General features: G+C 39.0%; 1 protein-coding gene across 1 annotated transcript; it reads right to left on the bottom strand.

The window, feature by feature from the left end:
* On the bottom strand, positions 2181–11808 carry LOC109723230. Its single transcript, XM_020251535.1, has 2 exons — positions 11063–11808; positions 2181–3308 (listed from the first exon to the last, which is right to left on the bottom strand). The coding sequence occupies exons 1-2, from the start codon at positions 11600–11602 to the stop codon at positions 2655–2657; spliced, it is 1194 nt and encodes a 397-aa protein (XP_020107124.1). The 5' UTR covers positions 11603–11808; the 3' UTR covers positions 2181–2654.

Raw genomic sequence — 12309 nt, 5'->3', positions numbered from 1 at the left:
TAGATGTGCGGTTAGGATGATAGTGGTCCCCGGTTAAATTGATAGTGGTCCCCTAGGGTTGAGTGGGTGGTTGGTTTAATAGTATACATATAAGCGGGTGAAAATGATCAAAGGGTAGATCTAACGTAGAAGAACTCAATAGAACTAAGGACTTGATACAATCGATAGTTAATAGTAGCCGGACTCATATATATATAATATATATAAATATATACCGGTATATTATATATACTATTAGCTATAACTACCTACTATCGACTATTACACCCTGTATACCTATTGCGGAATGAATTGTGTAGAAATCATGTGTAGAATACTTTACATGATATTTCGCATACTTGTGTAGACAAGTTGGTTATGGCTTTCACATGTTAGAACTAGCATGAACTTCTTGTTCTTATATATGACCTAGTTAAGTAACTAGAACTGGACATTATGATATAAACTCCGACCTATGGGTTGTGAGATGATATACTTGCATAGTTAGATAGAAGAAATTGCATAATAATTGTATACTCCATGTAGTGGGGGTCTAAGTAGAAATACATGACAAATGACATGAGCTTGTGTGAAGCATTGACTATGACCTTAGTAAACCACTTTTCTTATATTATAGGAGTAGTGAATGGACTATATGTGAGTATGCGGGTGTAACCCGTTAGAATCATCAATATGATGTAAACTATGTACTTGTTTAAGTCATAATATCTGTTGGTAGAAATATGTCCCCAAATAGTTGAAAGTGAGATATGACTTTGTCGTTAATTGCCGACTTGTGTCGGAGTTGAGATTCCACGTTAAAGACAACGAACTTGGGAACGCTATGCTATGGATTACGCTTGCTTGCCAATGTGCTCATTCGCACATACTTGTGAGGGTCAAGCCCCACAAGCTGGCACTTCGGAGCTAGCCACGCGACATCAGATCGCCCGTGCGGAACTAAGCGCCAAAGTGGATTGCTGTGAGTAGTGTTGACTTCCACGAGGCCATTAGGCACGGCACGAACCGAGACTTCACAACGTGTAAATATCTTGTTAATTGGGTTAAAGTAAATGAGTTCAACCTTGTATGGACATGATAGTAAAGGTATTTTATGTCATTAGTTAAGATGTACCTAGTAATGAACATACTAGGAGGTTGACATTCCTTTTAGTCATTAGTTGCAATGACAATACCTGTATGTTTACACTCCTGTTAGTGTAGGAAGATAGCTATATGATGTCATTAGCTAATTAAACTATAATGATGAAATTCTACATGAATCATGACATGTAGTTTAAAGATGAACAACTTGTAATGAATATGAAATATCAAACTTATATATGTAATGACTAGTACATAAGACATGTTAGAAAACATATCTTGTTGAGGCATGTTCATAGTTGATTCATTTAATCTACTTGTTGCATTTATTTTTTCTACTTGCTATAGTTTACTCATGCCTCAGTTGACCTAGTGGTGTACTACGTCACTCTCGACAGCTTATCCACTGGAAACTATTGTCAAATAGTTCTCACCCCCATTTGTTGGCTGTTTTTGTGCAGAGCCTTCCACAGCAAGAAAGGTTAGGATTCGTGACGAGATCAACGACTAGCTAGAGCCTCCTCGATATTTGGATAGATGAACCCATGCAAGATTACTTTAGTTTAGCTCAAAGATGTATTCTGGAATTAATTAGTGTGTACTTTGTACTTCCTGTTCTAAACTGTAATCTGGAATTGTTTATAGTGTAAGCTTAGGTATCTTCTTTGGGTATTTGCTCTAACTACCCTGTTAGGAAAGTTTATGCTTTTCTTTATGCTGGTTATAGACGCCTGGTGGGCACCGAAGTGTTGGTGTACACGACGGGTCTGTGCACGTGGCTGATGAGCTTCCGTTGAAGTCCAGGGCATGACAGAAGCACCAATAATAATAATAATAATAAATCAGAATCAAAGAAGAGTCCTTTTGAGAATGTTCTGTAGTTGAGGTGGTCACCTCGCAGTTTAACCCAAAACATTCCTCATGCAAATATATAGATGGTTTAACATCCACTGGCATTTAAATTTCCATCTTGAGAGTTTGGAGACCAATGCGGTTATTCCAGATAAAGATCATTTCATTGTTTCCATTGCTACTCTAAGACCAGAGGTAGCCAACTCAAGACATTCAAGCAAATTCACAAAATGGTAGTACTAAAGTTTTTAATACCGCAGCACAATCTCGATTGCCAAGATTTACGATTCGAAAGTAATCAACACGAAATATGTTATTGCCCTACAAATGATTGAATGTAAAATTACAACTAATCTAAAGATTTAGACAAAGCGAAAGTTATACCGACAAATATAACAACTCACTTATCAGATCTCTGCTTTGTGAGCTTGCAATCAACAAACAAGGAAATAAATTAACAAAAAAAGAACAAATAACAGATGATTCCGTCGTACCCAACAAAAAATCTTTCTCCTTTCATGGCGATCAATCAACCATTTCCGACTCCCAAAAATTGAAGATCAGCTGACGGTTCTGAACTGACCAATCGCACAGACAATTTCTTCACTGAAACAGACACAGATCACAAATATAACTCAAAGAAGAATATAGCAAAAACTCGCTATCTTTAAACCTTGACTTGTGAGTCCAATAAGGGCTTTTCCCTTCTTTTTAACTGCCTAAAGAAGCCTAAGATGTGCCGTATCATTTAACCTCTTGATCTGCCACCCTGTTCTCAGCGAGTGTTCCAGGACTGTAACAGAAGAATCATCTACACAAATTCTGTGAGAAACCGTAGGACTGCAATCTAAAAGGCTGGCAAGAAGGCATTTAATCGGTATTGCATGAGTAAATATCCCAATTGTAATGCTAGGGCTTCCAATATATGCCTCTCTAGGAGAGGACTCGTCTTCGGTCTCATTGTCACCTGAAGTCACAAACTGAAGCCTACTCTTTCCTGATTTTTTCCTTTGTAGACTAGGTCTATTAAGCCGGTAAACCAAATCCCAGTGAGGGCCGTCCCGTTCTTGAACTGAATTAGTCGAGCTGTTTCGAGAGAAACTCTTGGCCTCATTGTGATTCACTGATGTATCTCTCATAGAAAACTTTTCAGGTAATCTTATGACTGTTCTATTGAGGAACTCAATAATACGAAACCCTACCTGCCGAAGTGATTCTCCTGAGGGGGCAGAGAAATCAGGCTGGGCTTTTTCGATTAAATTGATCATTTCCGGGGTGTAAATTTCAGATCTAAGGCACCCTTCCCACTGGCCCTGACTCATCTCGATCAAAGCATCTGACATTTGTATTTGATCCTCCGGAAAATCAAGTTCCTGCAAAATTGGATTATAAACGCTGAAGGTTCATCAAGCCAATGAAAAGGACGGTTAATTGACAAATTTTAGTCCCGGGAGTTTCACTAGTTTCCATCTTGTTCTCAAGATTTTTAATTCTACATGATCCAGCACCCACAGTTCTACTCAAATATCAATTTTCGCCCTCAAGAATTTCAATTCTAGCCATGAAGTTTGCCCGAATGGCTTGAACTCCAGTGCACTTTCGTACTAAGAGTTTTAATTTTAACAGAGAAACATCTTAGTGATGATGCTAAACACATTCAATCTTTATGATGTAGGGGAGCTAATGTTCAGCACTCACAATGCATAAAACAGAGATAAGGGAAGCAAAAACGGCAAGGGAAAGAGGGATTTAAGCTACTAGGCTTTAGTGACCCAAAGAGAGCTGTATGATCCATTTTAAAAAATAATAATAGTGGAGGCTGCCGGTACAGGCTCTTAGTATTTTTTTTAAGTGTAGAAGACACTAGGACTGCCCAAATGAGACAAGGACAACAACACGCTTAATGACTCACATGACTTGCACATAACTCAACTTAAAGCAACATATAGCTATATCAAGACTCCCAAACAAAAGAAAAGAGAATACAATTACATGCTACCTATGAAACATAAAACTAAACTACTATTTAAGCAAATTAAGACGAAAATAAAATTTCAACGTGCTCGATTTGTCCTCTTAGGCTTCCTAAATGCTCCTGCATCACTTTAGAGTGAAGGAAGGGCTTAAGTATTATGCAAATCACACTTTGGGGACCAATGGTCTGAAAAGTAGTATGCAATATGTGGGCAGTCAACCTTCTGCATAGAGCACATTATTTAAAAAGCAGGCATAGACCCATATATTCGCAATGGTGGATGTGGTCAGTTCTCTGCATTGCACAAACCACATCCGCATATGGCTCAGGCACCCATATAAAGAGCACATAACCAAGCTAAGATAGTATCATATTTAATTATAAATATGTATATTTAATTATAAATATGTAAAGTAATGAAAACATGTCTACATTAGTCATACACTCACCTTCAACATACAGTGTCACAAATTGGATATATAAATTTTCTTAAATTCTTTTTTCACTAGTTATTTTTCATACTGAGAACACTTTTTATATTAAATGAGACTAGATGTGATTTATGATGTCACAATGCCCTTTAACATATATGTATTGATTAGAGTACTTTTTAATTGTTCTTCTTCAATTATCTCTTATTTATTATGTATTTTTGTACTTGATATATTAAAATATGTATTTTGTTGTACCTTATATGGACCATATAGGAACCTGCATATAGGCACCTGCTATTGAAAAATTATTACTTAAATATGGGTAAAAGGTATATTAATACGACTCTTAAAAAGTTATAAATGTGTAATAAATTGGCTAAACTTTTATGATCCAACAAAGCATCACTTCAAAAATGTAGCAAAAAAACATCATATTATTACAAAATATTTACCAATATTTTGTTAATTGTATATCTGTCCCTACAAAGCAATAAAATAACATATTTATCCCTCCAAAATTTTATATGTATCCCAATAAAAGTTTTAGTTATCAAATATAGCAAATTTGCAAATATGTCCTTCTCCGTTAGTTGACTGGTTAAAGTTGACTTTTCTACAACAAAATGACCATTTTACCATTAAATAAATATCTTATTATTTTAATATTTTTATTCTAACTTTCATGTAATTCTACAAGAAGCATAAATTATAAATCTTACAAAAAAAAGAAAAAACCACAGAGGGCATAATGGTCTAGACGGTAAAATATTAATGGTCATCTACTGGTAGTCAACTTGTAGGAACAAATTTACATATTATGGAGCTTAGAGCGATACATCTGATAATTAAAACTTTATATGGATACAACGAAATTTTGTAGGGATAAATATGCAATTTCATAGTTTTGTAGGGACACATATGCATATTTATATGCATTACCATTACCCTAACTGGTTTGGAGATATATTTATATGCATAATCATTAACCAAATAACATCCATTCAATCTAGTATTTGATGCGATCTAAAAACAAAAAATAAAAAAAAATACCATTACCCAGCGGCATGCCCATATGTGGTGCTCGCAAAGTGCATCACATGTAGTATACTGGACCTTGGCGAATAGGCAAACTTGTAGTGTGAATTGTTGGTTAGCACATTTGTGGAGTGCCAGAGCAAGGTGGAACCGTTTTGGCGCGAAATAGATGCGAAAACAAACTCAAGAATCGAAACTCAACTAAACATGTGTTTCGGTGTTCCGGACGCCCTGATCTTGTTTAGGGCGCCCGAAAGCGGCGAGCTGAAGAGCTAGAGTTCCGAAGGCATCGTAGTTGGATTCGAATGTTGAAGCCGTGGATCCAAACGCCCAAATTGGTTGCTGTAGCAGTCCGGAGGGTAGGTGAGATTGATTGACTGTGGCAGAGCGCACGCGACTCTGCCACAGACCCACAATTATTTAGCATGGATTCAAGCGCAGGAGTCCTTGCGCCCGAAAGTTTCCAGACGCAGTTACGATGGATTCGAGCGCTAGGTTCGGATGCCCAAAAATTTTTGGCCATTGCTATAATGGTTCAGGTGTAACATTGTAATTAGGGGACACCCGAAAGTTGGATTCAGACATCCAAATGAGGGTTCTGGGTACCCAAAAAATAGCTTTTAGTTTGAGGAGCTTTTATTTGAGATTCTGAGGGCTTTTCTGATATTTTTTCTTTCAGTCTATAAATAGAAGAAAGGTGTTTTGTCTAGCTACTTTTCATAATCTGAGCCATCTAAGTACTTTTTTCCTTCTCTTATCCTTCCTCCTTTCTTTTCCCCTTGGTGTTGCTTGGGACTTTAGTTGAGAGGTAGAGCCAGGGGTGATCGTCTTTCTCATCGTTGGTGTGCTCTGCACCTTGGAGGCACTCGAAGCTGAGGTGTTCCAGTGGAGTGAGGAGGAGAAGGATTCGAGCTAAGCTTTGCAGCTGGTGCTTGAGGTAGGTACTTGATGTATATTTTTGGATTATGTGGATTTCTCGAGAATTTTTAGTAGGTTTAGAGTAGCAGTGGATTTTATATATGATTTTAGGAGCTGAGTTTTGGAGATTTTTCATGTTGGATATTTTGGACTCTGAAGAGGAGGTGGTGGTCGTGCTCTACCACCCTCAAGAGCGTTTTCCAGATGGGTTCCATGTCACCAAACTCGGCAAACTATCCTCTATGTCTTTCCGCGCTTGATTCTTTGAGTTATTTGATAGTATGCTTGTGGCAGTAGCAGCATGAGGGTACTTGTTCATGCATGATCTTGTTATGTGGGCACCTTATCAGCATGTGAGTTATTTGTAGATAATTGATATTCTACTATTTGATATAATATTTTATTTTTATACTGAAGGTATATTGTTGTATGCTAAATTGTGAAAATGTCGAGGGACAGTGCTGTGATATTGGAGAGTGAGATATATGTGATTGTAATGAGGACACCCAGACAGTATATAGTGATCTTTTGATTATCGCATTGACTATAGCATGCATGAGCCACATTAAGCTTGACAGAGATATTATGATACTCATTGGGATCACGCTCCTCGAGTGTCGCTCTGGAGCTGGCGGTTGTTATAGATATGCTAGGCAGCATGCATGTTGGTAGATTATGAGTCATTGTGGTACCGGACATAAGGCGAGCACAGGCTCAACTGAACTTATGAGTCGGTCGGTAAAATTGGATTATCCTGCATATATTCATCTGATATGATAGTTGATGCATAATATATGATTCACTGTTTCCACTTGTTAGTTTAGGATAGTATTTTTCCTTTCAGCTTAGTATTATGCTCTATTATTTGCTCAGCTTATTTATTGTTATTGCCACTAGTAGACCTATAGATAGGTCATCGTGATCGTCAACTATACCCACCGCGTTCAGTAGTTCTCATGCCTTCTTTTGTTGTTTTCTTTTTCAGAGCCCTCAACTCCAACTATTGATCGAGATAAGGGAATGCGTAATAGTTAGCTTCTCCTACCCGAGGTAATGACTACTAGAGGAGGACCCCAGATAGTGGTATTATTTATAGCATACTGTACATGTATGAACTGGTAAGACGAGTGAGGGAGTTTTGAAGTTGAATGGCTAGGGGATGTGTATTGTTAAATTTTGGTTTAGATTTGTAGTTATCTAAATTGAGGATAAATCCTAATCTAATTAGGATTAGATATTATTTAGATTTAATTTGGCATATAAGGATTATTATTAGGAGTATAAATCTAATCTAATTAGAATTAGACTCTAGTTAGGAGACATGTATTATATATACATGCTACGGCCAAGTTAATGATGCCGCGACGAAATTAAGAAGCCATCCATTTATTAAGTCTACGTTGCTTGGTGGTCCGTACGGGTTGGGTATCTCTTTGTGAAGCCATGCCTAATTAAGCTCTTAATTAAGTTCAAGCTCTTCATGCTTCTTTTGGGCTGGTGATCACGGCGGCTCAAATTAATTCATGCATGTTGGTAGTCCGTACTATCAAGGAGCCGCAGCCGGTTAACACAACATGCTAATTAATTAAGGATCGAAGCATGTTGTTGGTCTGTACGGATGGGTGAGAGAGAAGTCCTTCGTTTGGAGTTTCTCGTTGCGGCGTTTCAGATCTTATTACGTTTTGGTCTTTTGAGAGATCTTCTTTGTACTCCGCCTTTTCAACATTAATAAAATATTTGCTCCGTCTTCGCCCAGGGACGTAGGCCGTTGGCCGAACCACGGAAATATCGGTGTGTTCTTTCTTCTTTTCTTTTCGTTTCCTACATTAAATTGTTTTCTGGATCTTTTTTTCGTCGTTCCGATTTTAACATGTATGTATAATGTTCGTTATACTTTTGTAGTTTTTAGACTTTGATACCTTTTTAGTAATACCAATTTAATTGTAGACTCTTAGGGTTGTTCCTTGCTTGTGATAGGGTTTTGGGACGCTTCGTGTGTGCGGAGTGCATCCACCCACATGTGGTGGATCTTTAGCATGCCCAGGGGCTTCCACTATGGACCGGACGCATGACACCATATGTAATATGAGATGCGGTTGGTGCTCTGAACCGCATACGCAACCGGATATATGGCAGTATATCCAATGTTCAGAACACAGTTAAGGCTTGTTAAAATTGAAACTATGAGGACGACATTGCAACCGAAGCAGACTAAATTTAAAATCAAAAGCAAAAAGAAATATTAGAAATAGTTTTTTTTCGTGGTAAGAACTAGACTCCCTCTCTATCTAAATGGTGTTTAGTTTATAAACTCCTAGTTCTTCTTTTTCATATTTCCACAGATCTACCCAGATTTACTGAATTCTTGAATTTTGTAACTTTTTTTTCCAAGATTTAATCCAAGTTCTTTAGTTTTTCATGAGATTTCTTTCTCATAGTTCTTTTATTGGAACTAAGCAGATATGAGTTATTGATGCCCTTGCCTACAGTTGTATATATCATTATCTATATGGTTTTATCTTTTATTTCTTCTTTTCATTCATCGGCCTAATAATGCTTAAGAGAAAATAGAAAAAGCAGATAAAATGTCTACATTTTAAATCCCAATTGACCAAATGATATGAAATTGTTCTTTCCTCTCATTTTTTATTCAATTTAAATCATAATGAGTCTCACATGAGAGTCCTCCTGATGTGTTTTAAGAAAGATCATTATTGTTGAGGATAGACATGGGGAAACTATACAACCTACCTAATGAAACAAGATCGCCTAACAAGATACGCACGAATAATCCAACAAGGTAGGTCAAGCAATTGAAGACAACTCTGAAAGGTGTAAAAGGTAACTATGATGAAGACATGACATAGAACTCTAGATACAAAGAGAATGCGAACAGAGATTCAAACAATTGCTACCAGATGATGAATATTTTGTTCAATTTTGCAACACTGAAGTTATTTCTAGGGTCGTGCCATTAATCCTTGATGTTACTAGCGGGTAATTTGGTAGCTAAAGAAGGTCCATATTTCATTATTTGAGATTTGAAAACACTTTTACTATCAGACACTTTGAAAGAAGAGATCTGATGGAAACTAATCTTTTTGTCATATCTCCAGACTCCAATAAAGCAAATAAAGAGAAGAAAGAAAAAAAAAATCCAGCAGAAAACCAGGAATCCTTGCAGTACCAGCAGAAAAGGGAATAGTACAGCAGAAAGAGAAGGAATATTACAGATTAGAGAGAGAGGGGGGAGGGGAGTAAAGAAGAGGATGGGGAGAGCAAAAACACACAACCTCAAAACTCTCAATACCCAACTAAAGTAGAACTAGATTTTTGAGGATTAGGCATCACCTTCAATTCTGCTGTACAGAACTTAGGTCAACATTGACTTATTTTGACATACAAAAACTGAACAATAATCACCGAAAGACCATCTAAAATAAAACTAGAAGAATGAATGTTTGTTCTCCATTACCTCAATGGAATTCAACGACAACAGAGTCCCCAATTACTTAAAACCTCTCTATTCTAATCTACCTGCCTATTGTAAGGCAACCATCAAAAAACCACATATTGGGAAGCATAAATCAAAGTGGAAATGCTTGCATATACCATATCAGATTAATTACAAATTTATTCCATGAAGTTTGAACCCAATTTCAATTTTATCCCAACAGTTTCAATTAAAACAACTTAGTCTCCAAGCTTGTTACACATAACCCAAAAGTCCTGTTAATGTACTTTGTCATTAGACTTTCCTTAGTTAAAAGGAAACTTCAAGGACTAAATTGAAATGGAGTTGCAATTCAAGGATTACATTATTGAATAGGTGTCAAATGTGTCGGATTTCAAGCACAAAATTGTTACAAGTGAAACTCTAAGGATGAAATGAAAATCCAAATCAGACTTTTAGGACTCGATTTGTCTTAAACCCTATGATGCCGGGAAATTACCTGTTTGATGCAGAGGTGCGTATTGCGCCAATGTGCATATTTATCACATCAATCACGATTCATCGATCATCTTAGCATGCGATAGCTGACTAGGAATGGTGGCTCAGCACATAAGACCTCTAATTATAAAGGCCCAATTAATAACTACATCACACACTAGAATGTAGTACACTACCTCCTTTCGTGGTCAGATTTTCACTACTGGCCAACTCCATGTAAGTAGATATATAACTGGATCTGCACTATCACTACCTAATTTTCGAAGGCCGGGTTTAACCGGAAGAAGTGTTGAACATTTTTTATGGAAGGAGGGAAATACCAAGATGACATAGCTAGTACTCTGTAAAGTTCCTTTTTTCACTACTAATAAATAAGCACCAACCAATTTGGAGTTTCTGCTTTCGCTGCAGCAAGAAGCAATAGACGACATTTTTCTCCACACAATTCTACTTAAACAGCACAGAACCTTACATAGAAGCTCTGGCTGGATCAAACCGACCCTAAACTCTATCAGCAAATCCATAAAGATTCACAATGCATGCCCATTAGCTCGTACTAGAAAAGAGGGAGAAGTAGAGTCATATTGTGCAGCACAGATCTATCATTAGATCGAACCGCACACAACACTTGTGACTTTGATACGTACAATAACAAAAGAAATATCTACAACAATCATTCGCCGCGAAATATCTAAATGTAGTGTCGCCTAAAAAATTTTGCCCAAAAAAAGAAAAAAAAAATTGTGTTGTTCCCTTTAATAAGACTGTCTGCCTAATAATAAGGAACAGGATGCAACTGAAGGACAAACTCACCCTGCAAACGAAGGCGGCGGTAGCCCTGGCCCGATCGAGAGGAGAGCAGTGGACGGCGGCGAACCGGACGGCCTGGGACTTGAGGAAGACGGCGAGGGCCCGGGCCTGCCGCTCCCCCCTCGCGGTCAGCGCCGCGGCGGGCCAGCGGCCGCCCACCAGATCGGGGCGGAGCGCGGCGGCACACTCGCCTGGGCTGATGAGGAGCACCTCGGTGGCGGCGGGAGGGGGAGGGGGCAGGGGCGGCAGGAGGACGTTGCAGGGGTCCCAGACCTTGATGGTGGGACCCAGCAGCATGCGTGGGGTGCTCGCGGCGGAGGGCTGCGGGGAGAGCGGCGAGGCGGCGGCACGGCAGGGGAGGATCTCCGGCTCCTGCTCCAGCACCTTCTCCTTCGCGCGGTGGTTGAGGGCCCTCCCCTCCGCCTCCGCCTCCGCCTCCGCCGCCGCCGAGACGTGCTTGTCGTCGTCCTCCTCCTCCTCCTCCTCCTCGTCGGTGGCGGCGCGTCCTTGGGAGGAGGAGGAGGAGGAGTGTGAGGAGCCCATCAGATCGGGAGGCGGAGATGTGAGGTTGGGGGAGAGAATCCTCAGCCTCGTCGGCCCGCCGATCTCTATGAGGGGGCTCCGACTCAAGAGGGGAGAGGTTGAGAAGTCACTCTTGTCGATTTCGCCTGCGCTATTTTTAATCCTCGCTCTATACTTCCTTCAACTGTTGTTTTTTTTTTATTTATTTTACTCAATCCAAGACTTTCTTACTTGGCAAGTGTTTGTTTGTAAAAGGGAAAGATAACGGGGAAAGTGGGATCTCCGATCTATCTGACGCGACGTGAGGCGAAAGGATTAAAAAAATAAATTAAAAAAAAGGTAAAATATACATATATTCTCTCTCAAGTCTCAACTAGCTTATTTGCAAATAGGATCCTTAATTTTAATAAATTATATTTTTTAAAATATTATCAAATAGTTTGTTAGATCTTGTTGAGCCAGTTAGACGCGAACAGCTGGCATACCGGGTCCATATACGTAAGACGGCTAAAACGGCAGACCTAGAGTACACCGGACACATACAAGCCGCACTGGACCGAGGAGTTATAATAACCGCAAGCAGTTACGAGCGGTTCCGATCGGCCGAAAGTGGTCCTACGAATCAGGAGATAGTGGCTGATCGTGCAAGAGCGATAACTGACGCAAAGACGGTTCTATAAATAGGCATACGATGCTCTGAAAAAGGGTCTTCGCCCCTGCGCACAAAA

This window comes from Ananas comosus, linkage group 17, assembly GCF_001540865.1.
Source record: "Ananas comosus cultivar F153 linkage group 17, ASM154086v1, whole genome shotgun sequence".
Taxonomy (NCBI): Eukaryota; Viridiplantae; Streptophyta; class Magnoliopsida; order Poales; family Bromeliaceae; genus Ananas; species Ananas comosus.
Note: the sequence above shows the minus strand (reverse complement) of the source record. Positions and strands in the feature narration are given on the sequence as shown.